The 19,759-nt window shown below is 37.4% G+C and overlaps 1 protein-coding gene across 1 annotated transcript in view; it reads left to right on the top strand.

Moving 5' to 3' along the window:
- Positions 1–13,957, top strand: part of LOC103610588 (cytochrome P450 2C42-like) — a 26,445-nt gene extending 12,488 nt beyond the window's left edge. The window contains exons 5-8 of the mRNA XM_008594730.1: positions 1,421–1,562; positions 3,600–3,787; positions 11,623–11,764; positions 13,732–13,957. Coding sequence (XP_008592952.1) covers positions 1,421–1,562; positions 3,600–3,787; positions 11,623–11,764; positions 13,732–13,913 — 654 coding nt within the window. The 3' untranslated portion in view covers positions 13,914–13,957. The remainder of the gene's footprint in view (positions 1–1,420; positions 1,563–3,599; positions 3,788–11,622; positions 11,765–13,731) is intronic.
- Positions 13,958–19,759: the final 5,802 nt, after the last annotated feature.

Raw genomic sequence — 19,759 nt, forward strand, 5'->3', positions numbered from 1 at the left:
TCCTTCCGTCCTTCCTTCCTTCCTTCCTTCCTTCCTTCCTTCCTTCCTTCCTTCCTTCCTTCCTTTCTCTCTCTTTCTTTCTTTCATTCATTCATTAACAATATTCATTGGATATAAAGCTAATTTTCAACCTTCCTGCCCATGATGTGCGGGCCAGATTCATACTGGGGACATACCCATTACCAGAAATTACTATTGTAACCCTTGTCTCCACCCAATTATCCCCCAATCTCCCCCCCTCCCCCTCCCCACCACTCCAATTTGTATCCCTAGGAATGTTCCCTCCCTATGTTAGACCACAGCACTACTGTGGTCTTTCTTTCCTTCCTTCCTTCCCCTCTTAGCTCCTACATATGAGCGAGGACCTGCAGAATGTATCCATTGGTGCTTTGCTTGTTTCGCTCAACATAAGTTTCTCCAGATTCCTAGTGCTATTTTCCTTATTGAGTTTTGGGCTTCCTTGTAAGTAGCTGACCCTTTCTTGTTGACTGTTTCTCCCTTTTAGAATGGAAATATTTACCCCATGTTTGTCCCTCCGTTATATTTTGGAAGCACATAACTTGCTAACTCTGTTGATTTAAAGCTGGAGAGGAATTTGCCTCAAGATGAATTGTTCCTTTTGTCTCATACACATCTGATATAGACTAGTCTGGAGTTGGGACTATGAATTTTGGACTATTGGGATAGAATAAATATATTTTTCATTGTGAGAATGGCATACATTTAGGGGGCCAGGCATGAAATGTTATAATTCAAATGTGTCCCCCATAGTTCATGTTTGAAAACTTAATCCCCAAAGGAACAGCATTTGGAAGTGGAGCCTAAGAAGTAAGTGGTGATTAGTTCATGAGAGCTTTGTCCTCATAAGTGAGTGAATGTCATTTTTGAGGGTGTGGGTTTGTTGTTAAAGTGAGTGCAGCCCCATGTTGACCTCTTTTGCTCTCACCTTCTCTTGCCCTTCCACCTTCCACCATGGATGACGCAGCACAAAGGCATTCTCCAGAGGCTAGCGCCAAGCTCTTGGATTTCCCAGCCTTGAGAACAATGAGAAATATATTTATTTTATTAAAATAAGTTATCCAGTCTGTGATACTCTGTTATAGCGACACAAACAGACTAAGACAGAGCACCAATAGGCTTCTGCCTATGTTTTTTTGGAAAGAAATATGCTGCATGGCACACCTGGCTGGGAAGAGTCACATAAATGGAATCTTTTGGCAGGCAAAGGATAAGGGGTAGGAAATAAAGTTTGGATCAATTGATCTACAGTCTCTAACATACTGTAGAGTATTTTTTCCTGATACTGCACTCTCCAGTTTCTTTGTTTGCTAACTTTATAATAAAGTGTGTTATTTTGAATTCATTGTAATTAAATACATTAATAAATAATTTGTCAGATAATGTATCAAATCATTTCTAGGAAAAGCACATTCAGCAGTCTGAGTTTACTATTGAAAACTTGATAAGCACTGTAAGTGATTTATTTATTGCTGGCACAGAGACCACAAGCACCACTCTGAGATATGGACTCCTACTCCTCCTGAAGCACCCAGAGGTCAGAGGTACGTTGACAGGTGATGAGCACAGTGAACTTCAGCAAAGATGTTGGGAAAACACTGTTAGATTCCTTCATCCTTCATTTAGAGAAGCTTCATAATTAGAATGCTTGTGCTAGAAGCTGCTGTCTTCACAGAGAACAGATCAAAGGGTGACAATTACCTCATCAGACAGGATGAAGCTGTTACCTAATTGTCAGAAGAGGAAGATGGATCAAGGAAGGAAAGCTAATCTGTCTCCCTCCATTTCCATACTATTTCCATATTTGGAAGCAGCAAGTTTTAGAGAAGGTAGGGAATGAGGCTCCTCCTTTCCAAGTTCCATCTATGACTCCTTTTATCATGTAACTGATATTTTCCTACAGGAAAAGGGAGGCTCATTCTCTAGAGAAACTGAGCCTAAGAAGCCCCATACTCAGGGACACTGGGCAGCGAGAGAGAAACAGTGAGGTGTGAGGCTGGAAAGGAAGGTTTGGTAAGAGTCCTGTGCTTGAATTCAGAGACTTAAATTTTCCCTCCATCTTCCCTCTGGAAATTCAGCAGCCAGACATATCCTTCCAAGAGTGAATAGCTCTAGAGAAGAGATTGTGGTATTTTGCCATCTAAATAGAGAAGTCTTGCCAACTTCTCAGCACAGTGAGTGAAATAAAATTTTGCTCCCAAGACACAGGAGTATATAATATCAGAACACCAGAATTAAAGAGAAAATCCTAAAATTTTTTGGAGAGATATATCATGTCATGCATAAAATATTAGGATTCAGACAGCACCAGTATTCTCAAGAGTAAGCATTGTCTTGAATATTATGAATAAATGTATTTTCAGACTTACACATTTACCCAAAACTTTACCTCCTATTTTTACTTTTTCTAAAAAATACTGGAAGATGTGCTCCATCCAAATGTCTGAAACCAAGTCAGAGGAAGTCATGGGCTCCAGGAATCAGAAGGCCTTATACAGTAGGATGTAAATGTCAGGGAGGCTGCTGGTCGCCAGGACTGGAAAACAACCACCTCAGAAAGGACCAGGTCAGCAATGCAGGTGTGAGGACAGACACCAAGAACAAAGGAGAAGTTATGGATTTTATGAGGTTTCCCAATAATTGGGAAATTGTTACCAGGAGTTTCAAACATCTACCTGAGCACTTAGGAATGATTCTAACTTGGGAAATAGAAAATTATGAATTGAAATAAAAAGAGAGATTAAGTTCAAAAAAATACCATGTATAAAATGTAACCACACTTGTCTTATGAGGGAAGAATTTTTTTGTAGTCAGAATGATGTAAGCACCGACCAAAACTTGTAGTCTACATATATTCTGGAAAATGGGGTGAGGGGAAGTACATGAGTGTGTGTGTCTCTGTGTGTATGTCTGTGTATGTGTGAATATCTGTGGGTGTGGCTGTGAATATATGGGTGGAGATGAAGTTGAATTCTCAACCAACATAGCAGGAAACAGTTAAATCTTGTTTAAAATGGTTAATCTTGAAATACAGAGTTATTATTTAGAAATATGAATATGAATTTCAGAAGAATGTTCAAAGTGTCCACATTTGAGAAGTAGGGAGATGAAGAGAGTGCCATTGCAAATTTTGCACACAAACACACACATGCAGACAGATGCAAACACACAAAAACACATAACTTTATACACCATTACAATTTAATTTTAAAACCCATGTATCATTTTGACATTAATTTAATATTAATATTTGACTCTTGTTTTACTTTCTGCAAGACCATGATTTTTTAATTAATTATTTCCCCCTTATTTGGGGGAACATTTCATTCTTTTTATATTAGTTATCATTTATGGTAATTTATAGGTATGAACCAATGTATCATAATACCTAATTGGTAGGATAGTGATATGTATCTATATGATGGCAAATCTCTTTACATGTCTAGGTGTACTTCTGGGCATATAACTCATGTTTATATTGCTGTTGGGACACCTTTATCATGCTTCATGTAGCTGTGACTTGCTATGGCAAATGTGCCATTTTTCTCGTTTTCCATTAGTTCTTACTTGTGTCCTATCAGCTAAAGTCCAAGAAGAGATTGACCGTGTGGTTGGCAGACACCGGAGCCCCTGCATGCAGGACAGAAGCTTCATGCCCTACACAGATGCTGTGGTGCATGAGGTCCAGAGATACATTGACCTCGTCCCCAACAGTGCACCACATGCCGTGACCCGTGACATTAAATTCAGAAACTACCTCATCCCTAAGGTAAGCTTGTTTCTCCTACACCACAACTCAATGCTCTTGAAGTTCCCAGATTCACAGTATCATTCCAATTCTCTACCAACATGAGATAAGTGAAGGGCAAAACTCATATGTGTGGTAGCTTAATGGACTTTGTGCTGTTTAGAGTTTGGAGTTCTAAAGCTTCATAACAGGTCTGGGTATCTGGTAGTATGTGTCTTTCATATTTGTTCTTCCTGTTTAATGATGTTTTGGCCACTCTTATGTATTTACATTTCCAAATAAATATTAAAGGTGACAGTCAATTTTATAAAATTTCCTGCTGGGGTTTTATCAGGGTGACATTAAATCTACAAATCAATTTGGAAAGAATTGGCATCTTGACACATTGAATCTTCCAATTCCTGATTGTGGTTATGCTCCCAATTTATTTGCATTTCATTTATTTTCCCAGTAATTTTGTGTTTTCAGTACAGAGGCTTGCAAATCTTTGTTAGATTTTTCCTAGGTAATTACTACTTTTGTTGTTGTTATAACTTTTTATTGTTTTATTATTATTTTAATTGACATATTTCTGAGGTTCATTGTGCTATTTCGATGCATGTGTGCAATGAATGCCCTTTTCATTTCTTTCTATCTGGTATATGGAAATATAATTGATTTTATCATCCTGATGACTTTATTTCCAGCAACTTTGCTAAATTTTCTAATCATTGGCAATGATTTCTCTGTAGATTCATTTGGAATTTCTATGTATATTATCCTGCTGTCTGAGGTATAATTTGTTCTGTTTCTTATTTTTCCAATTTATGAACCTTAATTTCTTATTTCATTATTGCACTGGGTAGGATTTCCAGGATAGCTTTGAACAGAACTAGTAATAGTGGGCATCTCTGTTTTCCTTCTGATCTGCAGAAAGGGTGGAGGTCTAATATCTCAATATTGAGAATGATATCTTAAGTAGGTTTTGGTAGATATTCTTTATCAGATTAGGGAATTTTGCCATCTTCTGTTATATTTATGTGAATTTTTGTCATAAAATTGTGTACAACCTTATCAAATTGATTATCTGCCTCTATTGGTATGGTTGTATATATCAGGCTCAATTTTCTCAATAAGTATACATATTATAAGTATGCACACATGGCAGGATTTGATTTGCTACGTATTTGTTATTCAGAACTTCTATATTTATATTCATAAAAGACTTGGTCAATGATTTTTTCCCTCAAAATTTCTTGTCAGATTTTTGATACCAGGACAATGCTATCCTCATAAAATTGGGTGAGAAATGTTCCCTAGCGAGGGCCTGTTTTTATTACCTTCACCTTCCCCCAGTCTTCTGTTAGTGGACACTTAGTTGTATCTTTGAATGCATAATGACTTTTGGTTAAGTATAGATAGTAAGTGTGAAAAAATGCAGAGGTGGTATTTATCTTCTTCCAAAGAGAATTCATCCCTTTCACATATGCTGTCATAATGATGTAATGCTTCCTGCCCTTATTTAGCAGTGGACATAATATGAACACAGTAGGAAAAAAGAAAAAAAAAAGAAAGAAAATAGACTGTAGTTGTTATCTTACCTATTTGAGGCTCTGCCATCTCTGGAATCTTGAGACAAATTTTTGTATTAGCAACTTTACACTACCTTCCATCACATGGTTTCTGTGTTTATCCAGATGTTCTAGTTGTTATGCTATAAGCTTCTCTATTCCANGCTTGCAAATCTTTGTTAGATTTTTCCTAGGTAATTACTACTTTTGTTGTTGTTATAACTTCTTATTGTTTTATTATTATTTTAATTGACACATTTCTGAGGTTCATTGTGCTATTTCGATGCACGTGTACTATGAATGCTCGTTTCATTTCTTTCTATCTGGTATACAGAAATATAATTGATTTTATCATCCTGATGACTTTATTCCCAGCAACTTTGGTGAATTTTCTAATCGTTGGCAATGATTTCTCTGTAGATTCATTTGGAATTTCTATATATATTATCCTGCTGTCTAAGGTATAATTTGTTCTGTTTCTTATTTTTCCAATTTATGGACCTTAATTTCTTATTTCATTATTGCACTGGGTAGGATTTCCGGGATAGTTTTGAACAGAACTAGTAATAGTGGGCATCTCTGTTTTCTTTCTGATCAGCAGAAAGTGTGGAGGTCTAATATCTCACTATTGAGAATGATATCTTAAGTAGGTTTTGGTAGATATTCTTTATCAGATTAGGGACCTTAATTTCTTATTTCATTATTGCACTGGGTAGGATTTCCGGGATAGTTTTGAACAGAACTAGTAATAGTGGGCATCTCTGTTTTCTTTCTGATCAGCAGAAAGTGTGGAGGTCTAATATCTCACTATTGAGAATGATATCTTAAGTAGGTTTTGGTAGATATTCTTTATCAGATTAGGGAATTTTGCAGTCTTCTGTTATATTTATGTGAATTTTGTCATAAAATTGTGTACAACCTTATCAAATTGATTATCTGCGTCTATTGGTATGGTTGTATATATCGGGCTCAATTTTCTCAATAAGTATACATATTATAAGTATACACACATGGCAGGATTTGATTTGCTACATATTTGTAATTTAGGACTTCTATATTTATATTCATAAAAGCCTTGGTCAATGATTTTTTCCCTCAAAATTTCTTGTCAGATTTTTGATACCAAGACAATGCTATCCTCATAAAATTGGGTGAGAAATGTTCCCTAGCAAGGGCCTGTTTTTATTACCTTCACCTTCCCCCAGTCTTCTGTTAGTGGACGCTTAGTTGTATCTTTGAATGCATAATGACTTTTGGTTAAGTATAGATAGTAAGTGTGAAAAAATGCGGACTTTAAGATGATATTTATCTTCTTCCAAAGAGAATTCATCCCTTTCACATATGCTGTCATAATGATGTAACGCTTCCCACCCTTATTTAGCAGTGGACATGATATGAACACAGAAGGAAAAAAGAAAAAAAAAAAAGAAAGAAAATGGACTGTAGTTGTTATCTTACCTATTGGAGGGTCTGCCGTCTTTGGAATCTTGAGACAAATTTTTGTATTAGCAACGTTACACTACCTTCCATCACATGGCTTCTGTGTTTATCCAGATGTTCTAGTTGTTATGCTACAAGTTTCCCTATTCCGCTTGAAGCCAGGATATATAATTATTAAAATGAAATGTAATAAAACTAAACATTGTATTTTCATGGGGAAAAACAGGCAGTGAATCTAGTAAGGTTGCAATTACTAATGTCATCCTGTGCAGAAGACGGAATGATAAGTTGTCCAAGAGGTAATGGGACTTGTCATGATAATCACATATTTGGTGCAAGGGTTAGAACTTCAGATCCCTCTGTTTTCACCAAAAGACAAAACCAGGAGAAGAATTTCCTTCCATAGTATTGGGGTCTGAGGGTAATACTGATGAAGATTTTTACTCCTCCTATTACTAACTAAATGGGAATCAGGCTGAGGAATCCGGCCAAGACTGCTAGTCACTGCATCCACCTCATCAGATTTGGGGAACATTATACCTGCTGAGCTCACCCATTAACCCTCTACATAGAGGCTCCCACAGTGTCTGATGTCTTTTGAGCCAGAACCCTAGAACCCCAAGGGAATGTCCTGTGCATTCTGCACTGGACAGCCCAGTATAGAAATATGCAACTCTACATAGATTATTCTACCATCTTAGGAATTAGATAAATGATTTCTTCTACCAATGGCTGGAGCCAGTGATCTAGGTAGAAATAATGGTCTAAGACAAGACTGAGAAAACTTTTTTAGTTATGGGCCAGATTGTAAATATTTTGGATTTTGCAGGCCATGGGGTTTCTGTTGCCCTACTGAACTCTGTCATTGTGGCATGGAAGCAGTCGCAGAGAGTGTGTAAACAAATGAGGATGGCTATGTTTCAATTTTGATGGAAATTGAAATTTGAATTTCATATAATTTTCATGTGTCAAAAATATTATTCTTCTTTTGCAATTTCTCAACGTGAACATTCTTAGCCTATGACCCTATACAGAAACAGATGGCAGGCTGGATTTGCCTATGTGGTTTGTGGATGCCTCGTATAAGGCATTCCTGTCCAGTAGAACTTTCTACAATGACGTGAAGTTGATTTTCACATTGTGTCCTAACTAATGAAAATAGTGAGTTTTCTCAAAAATTGGAAAATTTTTAACAGGAGTTTTAAACATCTACTTGACATTTTCCTGATATAAAATCATTATTACTTGTTTTAAAAAAATGAAAGGAATAATTTTTAAAGAAAAGTTCGATGCATTTAATATGAGAAAAGTAGAGGATGAAATTTTCCCCCACATTTGTATTTTATAAACACTTAAATCTAAATAAAATAAAAAACATATGGATATACACATATAGGTGTATACATAAAAGTGTGTATATATTTACTTAATATCTGTCTATCTATCTACCTCAATACCCATCATGTATGTTCCAGGATTAAGGATTTTTTTCTCCTACATAGTAATACTAACATGAACACTCAGGAAGTGTCATTCATACAGTAGTATTTTCTAATATATAGTCTGTAACTTTTTTCTAGAACATTCTTTATAACTTTTTTTAAAAAAAATAGTACCCAGTCAAAGAATAAACATTGAATTTGGTTACCTTGTTCCTATTTTCCTCTCAAATCAAGAACACATACATTTCCCTTGTTTGCTTGTTTTATATCAGTAAGTTGACCTTCCTGAAGAGTCCAGGTCACTTGTCATTTAAAATGTTTCTCAGCATGTGCTGCACTGACACTTATGGGGGAGGCACCCAGCAAGGCAGGAGAACAGGCCAGCTACCCACCCACAACACTGCCTCACCCATGTAGAACCCAGGATCTTGCACCACACCATTACCATGAGACTTCACACAGCTTCCATGGAGGTGATCAAGAACAGCTACCATCATAGCTACTATGGTTGCAAGGATGGCTCATAGCCTTAGTAACATCCATGACCGCCATGCAAGTGGCCCACCACATATTTGACTTTGTTGAAAAGGACAGCCACTGAAGGAACATGGGAAAAGAAGAAGTCTTCCACTCGTAGTCCACTCCTGAGTAATAGAAGAAGCAATGGATCTGCCAGATGACCAGAAATAAATGTAGAGATATTAGAAATATGAAAAAATCAGAAAATATGGCATGGCCAAAGAAATTCAGTAACTCTAATGTACCAGACTGTACACTAGAGGGAACCCTTGAAATGACTGAAAAGGAATTCTGAGAAACTATATTAAGAAAAGTCAATGAGATAGGAGAGGACTCTGTAAGACAACACAACGAAATGAACAAAAATACCCAGGATACGAGGGATGAAAATTACAAAGAGATTAAAACCTTAAAAAGAGCTTAGCAGAACTTCTGCAACTGAAAGTCACATTCAATGAAATAAAAAATGCAACCAAGAACTACAGGAGCAGATTAAAACAAGCATAAGAAAGAATTTCCGAACTCAAAGATGGTCTTTACCAAATAAAGGCATTTTAAAAAAAAAAAAAAAAAAAAAAAAAAAAAAAAAAAAAAAAAAAAAAAAAAAAAAAGAAGGAAGGAAAAAAGACTTTAAAATGAAGAAACTTTAAGAGAAATAGTAGGCAGTCTTAAGTGCACAGACACCTGAATCTTGGGTGTTCCTGATGGGGAGGAGAAAGAAAGAAGCATTGAAGATCTATTCAATGAAATAATCATGGGAAACATCCCAGATATAGGGAGAGACCAGACATTCAAATCTAGAAAGCTCAAAGTTCTCCAAACAGTTTCAATCCAAAAAGATCCTCTTAGAGACACACTATAGTTGAACTGGTACATCTCAGACCAAGACAGAATCCTAAAAGCAGCAAGAGAAAAGCATCAAGTTACTAACGAGGGATTCCCCATCAGACAAGTAGCAGACTTCTCAACTGGAACTCTATAGGTCAGAAGAAAATGGAATGACATATTCAAAATACTGAAAGAAAAAAAAACCTGTCAGCCAAGAATACTATACCCAGCAAGGCTATCCTTCAAAAGTCCAGGAGAGATGGTGTGTTTTCCAGACAATCAAAACCTGTGAGAGTTCATCACCCCTGACCAATCCTGCAAGAAATTCTCAAGGGAGTCCTGCATCTGGAATCCAAAAAACAGTAATCACTACCACAATTACACAAGTAAGAAGATAACACACTAATAAAACAGAAATTCAAATGTGAATGATGAAAGAAACTAAATCTTAGCACCTCAACATTGGACCAATAATCAAAGGAGAAGAAAGGAACAAATTATAAAACATCTACACAAAATGCCATAAAATGCTAGGAACAAGACAGTACCTCCAATAACAACCCAAAATGAAAAAGGTTTAAACTCCCCACTCCAAAGACAAAGCCCAACTAAATGCTGTCTTCAGGTGACTCATCTCACGAGTAAAGATGCTCACAGACTAATACTGAAGGGATGAAAAAAGATATACCACACATATGGAAACCAAAAATGAGCAGAAGTAGCTATTCTTATGTCAGATAGAATAGACTTTAAACCAAAAACCATAAGAAGACAAAGAAGGACATTATGTAATGATAAAAGTACCTATCCAATAAGAAGACATAACAATCATAAATATACATTCACCCAACCCTGGAGCATCCAGATATATAAAGAATAAAGTATGAGATCTACAGAAAGAGGTATACCCCAATGTTAAGGGATACGCCAATGTAGTAATAGTGGGGTACCTGTACATACCCCTTTCATCATGCACAGATTATCCAGGTGACAAATCAACAGAGAAACACAGGATTTAAACAACACTTCACACCTTTTGGACCTGGCTGATATCTACAGAACATTTTATCCGACAACTACAGAATAGACATTCTTCTCATCAGCACGTGAAACATTCTCCAAGATAGACCACGTTAGGTCACAAAATTGGTGTCTATAACTTTAAAAAAATTCAAAATCATTTCAACTATCTATTCAGACCACAGTGTCTTCTTGTTGGATAGACCACATTGAGGTATCGCCTCGTCCCTGTTATACTGGCTATCATCAAAATGGCAGAGAATAACAAATCCTGGTGAGAATATCGAGAGCTATCCAAGAGCTCCCCTTAGAAGGTGAAACTCATTTAGACTTTCCTCACCTGCCATGAGAAAGGTTCCTGACTCCGCAACTCCACCCACCCAACTGTTCAGGTTTTAATTGATGATCCTTTCCTGAACTGGTGATTCTAAACTAAATTATCCCAAATTGATGATTTTTCTAACATTATCATCCCTTCTATGTTTCTTAGTTAGGATTAGTCAGTAATGAAGACTGTTTTGAAAATAAGACAAGCAAACTGCATGACAATGATAAACACTCAATACTTTCAGACTTGTTTATGTACATGGTATTATCATTCCAGATCAAGTCATTTGTAACTAGATCAGAAGTTTATTTACCAAATCTCTATAAACAGATATATTTCAAGTGTCAACAGAGACTTCCATTTTAAACCGTAATCTACATATGATGTATGTGAAAACTGAAATGATGAAATAGAGCAGCAATAAGGACAGACAACAACATCACAGCTTGATGATAAGGAGAACAGATTTAGAAGGCTTGACACCAAGTTCCCATGTACTCAGTACTTCAAATGCTATTGGAGGCCACATGAGCAAGATCACTGCCACTGGCCTTAAACTCATCCGTGTTTATGATGTGGTCTGTCTGTCTGGAAATGTTATTGCTCTTCTTTGGACATGGGTTTTCTCATCTGTAGACCAAAGAGAATGGACAAAGTGATTTTGATCATTCCTTTCACATCCATGACTTTTTAAAAATAACTCAGTTTAATTATGTCTGTTCATTCCAGGGCACAACCATATTTCCATCACTGACCTCGGTGCTACATGATGACAAAGAATTCCCCAACCCAGAGATGTTTGACCCTGGACACTTTCTGGATGAGAGTGGCAATTTTAAGAAAAGTGACTACTTCATGCCTTTCTCCACAGGTAATAGAAATTCATTATCATTTGTGCATCAGGAGACAAGATAACTTTTTTTTTTTTTCCTTTTTGTCTTTTTTCGTGTCCGGCAATGGATCGCAACCCTCAGTGTTGCGCCCGTACAGGACCGGGACCGGCAACGGGATTGCAACTCTCGGTGTTGCGTCCGCACCTCGCTCAGCCAGTGAGTGGGAACTGGTCTGTATGTGGGGTCCGAACCCTCGGCGGGAGCGCCACCGCGCTCCCAAGCAGTGCACTGTAGCAGTGCGCCACCGGGCCAGCCCAAGAGACAAGATAACTTTTTGAGATCACTTTGAACTCACATGGTGCCTCCTCTGTGCTGGTAGAATTGTTCTTTGTACTTGATCAGAAGCACCATTCCCAACACCCACATTCTTTCCCTGCTCTTGATACATCCTCATTCCTGGGCAATATTAATGGGGAGTTGACCGAATCCTTTCAAACTGAGAAAGTTAGAGTATAGGCTGATTGAATTCTGAATGTAGATGCTTCATTGAGCTACCCAAGAGCTCCTCTTAGATGGTGAAAATCATTTACACTTTCCTCACCTGCCACAAGAAAGGTTCCTGACTCCACATCTTGGAGTGTTGTCTGTGGGATGTTGCTCACTATCCCCCCACCCCCATCCCAGGCTGAGCTTTGAGGATACAAGTATCCACAGGCATAGAATAGGTACCAAAGGGCTTCACACAAATTAGGGAAGCAGATGAATAAAGAGATCATTTAATCCATTTGAACTAAAGCTATGAGAGAGGAAAGCACCAGCTGCTGGTCAGATAGTGGTAGGGTAGAAGGTACCTGCTGTTTACTCGTTCATACCCCACAGGGAGGCATAACATGGAGTAGCAACATTCTAACAGCAGAAATGACATTTGAGTTGCCTCAAAGGGGGCAGAGAGAATGGGAAGTAGAAAAGGCAGGATATTTTGAGGGAGATAATGAATGACAGGAGTAGAATATTTGCCTTAAATCAAAAACCTCAGAAGCTCTTCCAAATAACCCAGGGGGTCAGAGGAACACGGGGAACATCACAGGATAACCTGCAAAGTTTCCAGAGCACCCTGCTCTTCCTCCAGTCTTGATCATATATCTTGGGTATTCGATCTCCACCCATGTGATATGTGTGTTAAGTCTCTGTCCATGAAATCTGCTTCCTTTATTCTGTGACCTTCGATGTCTGCTTTATATCTAGTACTGTTGATACCTGATGATGAGGACAGAGACCTTCACTTCCTTCTAGAATTTACACTTTAGCACAATAGAGATATAAATAAATAGAGAATTATGACTCCCAGTTATTTATTTTTCAACAGGAGCATGAATTTATGTTGAGATAACCATGAAAGGGCAATAATTTATAGCTTGAGGGGATCTTGAAGAGTGTAAAGAGGAAATGAAATTTCACCGAGAAGCTGAATGTAGTATAAAAAAGTAAGTCTTGGCAAGAAGGACCAGCATGAGATAAAACGTGAAACTGCATGGCATGTTAGAGATTGATTAATAGTGTGCATGGCTACAGCTAAGAATAGAGGGTGTGAAGAGTGGAAGGAAGGATCAGGGAACTTCAGACTGGGAACAGGATACACACTGTGGGTGTGTTTCTAGAAAAATATAGATGGAAATTAGAAATATCAAAAAATCAGTTATAAAGTGGGAATACATAATAAAGTGCTTGGGATTGAGTTGATAATAAATATTTGTTGAGTGGTGCCTGTTAAAAACAGATGTTAAGTGGATAGAAAGTTTGTATGTCCTTTGTCCATTTATCTCTTCAGCCATTCTTCCAGCCATTCTGCCTTCTATCTATCCATCCATCCATCCACCCATCCATCTACCCAATCACTCATCAAACAGTTACTACATATTCCTTTTCTGACTGCCACAAACACAGTATTTGTTACAATCACAGTTACACACAGAAAGTAACTACCCTCTGTACTTGTTATTTTCAGGCAAACGAATTTGTGTGGGAGAGGGTCTGGCCCGAATGGAGCTGTTTTTATTCCTGATCACCATTTTACAGAACTTTAACCTGAAATCTTTGGTTGATCCAAAGGACCTCGATACCACCCCACCTAACAGTAGATCACTTTCTTTGCCACCCTCGTACCGGATCTGCTTCATTCCTGTGTGAAGAAGGGCAGACTGTCTGCTGTTGCTGTGCTGTTCTCTGCAGCTCCCTCTCTTCTAAGGCATCATCCACCTCTTTCCCAATCACAAGGATGCCTTTCTGACTTTGCACATCTCACCATTCCTTCAAGATCTAGTGAACATCCAAACTCAAATGAGAAGATTTCCTGAGTTTCACTGCACACATATGCCTGCTAATTCCTGTACTTGCTAATACTTGTATTTCTCAGCAAATAAGCTGATACCTACTGTGAAGTTATTAATATGGTGTCACATAAAACAAAGTAAAATGATTTGTATGTCATACTTCAAAGCCATTTCTCTTCTGTGTATTCTAAATAAGAAGTATTATTAATTGCTGTGTTAGCTCTCAGCCTTTCCCTCTTTTGTGTGTAATGTTGGTGAGAAAGGTAAGAAAGTAGAGTCTCAAGAAGCCATGCTGGTCCTCATAATGACAAGCACAGAGAGAGACAAAGGGGACAAATGTAGAGAAGCTCTCTTGGCTGAGTATCTCTTAGAGGTACTCGAGGTTTGGATTTAAAAGAGAGAATCTATGTCCAGTAGCAGCCCTAACCTGTAGGGAAACATTGGGAGAGTTACTCATAGGGAGAAATGAACATTAAGTGTTTGAATTCATGCCCCTGCTTTGGTGTTACTAAGAACACCAAATAATAATTTCAAATGTTCTTTGTACTTCTTTACAACTTAGAGTCAAGTGTGAGTATATGCTTTCACATCGCTAGTCATGTGTTCTGTGTGTTTTTCCTCTCTTCTAAACAAGAATAAAATCTCCTGAAAGCCTTATCAGTTTGTTATTTTTCCACTTTCAAACACATTATTTTATACTTGTCATTAATGGGATGGTAATTTGATGCTATGGCCCTGAAATAATTAGTTTCATTTCATCTCGCAAATATACATGGCTGAACATCTAATACACATCAAATTCTAGTCATATTTTTTCCTTCCTTCAGTCATGAAATGTGTGATTTGAGAAATGACATCACTCATTAGCTTGAGCTTATCTCCCAGAGGAAGTCACTTCGTCATGCACTTTAAGATAATATGTAAGTGTATAGATATATTTATGTATCTGTACCTATATGAGTGCATAAGTATATGTGAAGATCAATTCTAGGTGTCAACTGGATTAAATTTAGGAATGCCAAGAAACCCGGTTAAGCTATTTTTCAAGGTGTGTCCATGAGGGTGTTTCCAGTGAGATTCATATGACAGCCTGAGGGGACTGGGTGGGAAAGACCCGCCCTCAATGTGGGCGGGAACCATCTAATCAGCTGGGGGTCCCAGAGAGAATGAAAGACAGAGAAAAAAAGGTGAATCTCTCCCTCTATCTGTTGGAGCTGGGAGACGCTCTTCTCTCCTTTCTGTGGACATCAGAGCTTGAGAATCTTCAGCTTTCAGGTCCCAGGACTAACACCGAAGGACGCCATCGGCTTCCCTGGTGTTGGGGCCTTCAGAGTTGGACTGAGCCATGCTACTGGCATCTAGTTTGTAGAGGGCCTGTCGTGGGACTTTTCTCATAATCATGTGAGCTAACTCCCCTGGTAAGCCCCCTCATATATTTATAACATATCCTATGGATTCTGTCTCTCTGGAGAATGCTGACTAATACAGTATACATTCACAAAATATGTTTATTATATACATAGACATACAAATGGGATTAAATGTAGTTCTTTATAAGATTGGGCTTATACTACATGTATTTTCTATAACTTGCTGTTTTTCTACTAAACAATATGCCAGGAAAACTCCAAGATAACATGGATATGTGCAAATGATCCAACAGACAAAACAGAAGAGGATGTAAATATTATTAAACATGAAAATACCTTAAAAATAAGAAGTGGAATTTAAAACTGTACCTTTTAAGCCTTCTTGATTGGAAAATGAAAATGTATCAATGACAGTGTTTGCAAAGATGTGGGCAAACAGGCTGTTCTGTACACTTACATAAAGTCAGCCTCTCCATGAGGACTATCCTGAACATCTTACTGAAACTTGTAATTTTCTGTCCAATGGCACATTCCCCAATCAATCAACTTCTTAATTTTATACTGTTTTTGAGATTTTGCATGTTTTATATTACTTAGCATTTCTCATAAACCTATGAGTTAGATAGGATACTAATACAAAGTCCTTTTGTATTAGTTTCCAGTGCTATTTTAATAAATTACCACACACTTATTGGTTTAAAATAATACATATGATTATTTTACACTGTTTTCACTCAAAGTTCCAGTGTCGGTTCCATTGGACTGAGATCACAGTGTTGGTAGGTCTAGTTCCTTCTGGAGGCTCTAGATGGGAATCCTTTCCCTGACTTTTTCCACTTCAAGAGTCTCTCAACTTTCCTTGGCTCATGGCTTCTTTGCATCATTCCAATCTCTTGCTTGGGGTATCACATCTTCTTCTACTGAGTCTTATCCTCTTCTTTCCCTCTTACAAGGATCATTGTGATTACACTGAGCCCACCTGGAAAATCTGCTATATTCTACTCATGTCATGATCCTTAGCACAATCACATTTTCAATATCTCTTTTTCCATGTAAAGTAACATATTTATAGGTTCACTATTCCAAGGATTAGGACGTGGACATCTCTAGTGGAGGGTGAGGTCATTATTCAGTCTACCAATGTATTATTACAGCCATTTATGCCACCAAATGACTGAGGTTATGTTTTGTTACAAATCTGTTCAAGGTCACATGGCTTGTAAGTGTCAGAGGCAGGAGTTGAACTGCACAATCTGGCTGAAGAGGTTGCTGTGTAGTTTTCTATTAATTCTCTTTTCCTCAATTACTTATTGCAGTAACATAAACATAACATACAATTTGCCATTTTAACCATTTGTAAAAATTTTAATTGACACATAATAATTGCACATATTGGATGCATGCAGTGTGAAATTTCTTTTGTTTTGTTTAATGATTTTGCATATTCATGGGGTACAAAGCTGACTATCACCACTTGTGTCCAATATGTGATGGCCAGATCACTGCTATCAGCATGCCCATTACAAAAAATCACTATTATTCCCCATGTTCCCATCCAACTAATCCCCAACCACCCTCCCCAACCCCACCCACATTCCCTACCCCACTCTACAGTCCTCAATATATTCTCTCCCTACGCAAAACCAATGCACTATTATGGTCTTTTTTTCCTTCCTTCTTTCTCTCCTAGCTCCCATTTATGAGGGAAGACATGGTATTTTCCCCTGTGCCTAACTTATTTTACTCAACATAATTTTGCCCAAGCTCATCCATGTTGCTTCCAATGGNGGAGAATGCTGACTAATACAGTATACATTCACAAAATATGTTTATTATATACATAGACATAGAAATGGGATTAAATGTAGTTCTTTATAAGATTGGGCTTATACTACATGTATTTTCTACAACTTGCTGTTTTTCTACTAAATAATATGCCAGGAAAACCCCAAGATAACATGGATATGTGCAAATGATCCAACAGACAAAACAGAAGAGGATGTAAATATTATTAAACATGAAAATACCTTAAAAATAAGAAGTGGAATTTAAAACTGTACCTTTTAAGCCTTCTTATTGGAAAATGAAAATGTATCAATGAAAGTGTTGGCAAAGATGTTGGTAAACAGGCTGTTCTGTACACTTACATAAAGTCAGCCTCTCCATGAGGACTATCCTGAACATCTTACTGAAACTTGTAATTTTCTGTCCAATGGCACATTCCCCAATCAATCAACTTCTTAATTTTATACTGTTTTTGAGATTTTGCATGTTTTATATTACTTAGCATTTCTCATAAACCTATGAGTTAGATAGGATACTAATACAAAGTCCTTTTGTATTAGTTTCCAGTGCTATTTTAATAAATTACCACACACTTATTGGTTTAAAATAATACATATGATTATTTTACACTGTTTTCACTCAAAGTTCCAGTGTCGGTTCCATTGGACTGAGATCACAGTGTTGGTAGGTCTAGTTCCTTCTGGAGGCTCTAGATGGGAATCCTTTCCCTGACTTTTTCCACTTCAAGAGTCTCTCAACTTTCCTTGGCTCATGGCTTCTTTGCATCATTCCAATCTCTTGCTTGGGGTATCACATCTTCTTCTACTGAGTCTTATCCACTTCTTTCCCTCTTACAAGGATCATTGTGATTACACTGAGCCCACCTGGAAAATCCGCTATATTCTACTCATGTCATGATCTTTAGCACAATCACATTTTCAATATCTCTTTTACCATGTGAGGTAACTTATTTATATGTTCACTATTCCAAGGATTAGGACGTGGATATCTCTGGTGGGAAATGAGGTCATTATCAGTCTACAAATCTATTCTTATAGCCATTTATGCCACCAAATGACTGAGATTCTGTTTTGTTACAAATCTGTTCAAGGTCCCATGGCTTTTAAGTGTCAGAGGCATAAGTTGAACTGCACAATATGACTGAAGAGGTTGCTGTCTAGTTTTCTATTAATTCTCTTTTCCCCAATTACTTATTGCAGTAACATAAACATAACATACAATTTGCCATTTTAACCATTTGTAAAAATTTTAATTGACACATAATAATTGCACATATTTAATGCATGCAGTGTGAAGTTTCTTTTGTTTTGTTTAATGATTTAGCATATACATGGGGTACAATGCTTACTATCACCACTTGTGTCCAATATGTGATGGCCAGATCAATGCTATCAGCATGCCCATTACAAAAAATCACTATTATTCCCCATGTTCCCATCCAACTAATCCCCAACCACCCTCCCCAACCCCACCCACATTCCCTACCCCACTCTACAGTCCTCAATATATTCTCTCCCTACACAAAACCAATGCACTATTATGGTCTTTTTTTCCTTCCTTCTTTCTCTCCTAGCTCCCATTTATGAGGGAAGACATGGTATTTTCCCCTGTGCCTAACTTATTTTACTCAACATAATTTTGCCCAAGCTCATCCATGTTGCTTCCAATGGCAGAATTTCATTCTTTTTTGTGCCCGAGTAGTATTCCATGGTGTATGTATACCACATTTTCTTTATCCAGTAGTCTACTCTTGTATATTTAGGTCGGTTCCATATCTTGGCTATTGTAAATAGAGATGCAATGAATATGGGAGTGCAAGTATCCCTTTGACATGATGATTTCCATTCCTTCATATATTTACCTAGTAGTGGGTTTGATGGATCCTATGGTGAGAAATGTCCATACTGTTTCCGATAGTGGTTGTACTAATTTACAGTCCTGCAGCAGTGTAGGAATGTTCCCTTCTTTCTGTATCCTCATCAGCATTTGTTATTCTCTGTCTTTTCGATTATAGCCAGTCTAGCTGGGGCGAGGTGATATCTCAATGTGGTTTTAATATGGATTTCCCTGATGATTAGTGATGGTGGGCATTTTTCAAAGTGCCTGTTAGCTACTTGTCTGTCTTCCTAAGAAAAATGTCTATTCAGCTCCTTTGACCATTTTTTAATTGTTTTGTTTGATTTTTTTATATGTGGTTGCTTGAGTTCTTTAAACAATCTGGATATGAATCCCTTGTGGGATGCATAGTGTGCAAATATTTTCTCCCCCTCTGTAGATTGTCTTTCCACTCTGTTGATTGTATCCTTTGCTGTGCAGAGATTTTTCAATTGATATAATCCCATTTATTAATTTTTTTTTTGTTGCTTGTCATTTGGGGCTCTTGCTCATAAAGTCACTGCCCAGTCCTAGTTCCTGAAGTGTTTCCCCTTTACTTTCCCTTTGTAGCTGTACATTTTCAGGTCTTAAACTTAAGCCTTTAGTCCATTTTGAGTTGATTTTGATATATGGTGAGAGGTGCCAGTCTAGT

The sequence above is a fragment of the Galeopterus variegatus genome, unplaced genomic scaffold (genome assembly GCF_000696425.1).
Source record: "Galeopterus variegatus unplaced genomic scaffold, G_variegatus-3.0.2 Scaffold11359, whole genome shotgun sequence".
Lineage (NCBI taxonomy): Eukaryota > Metazoa > Chordata > Mammalia > Dermoptera > Cynocephalidae > Galeopterus > Galeopterus variegatus.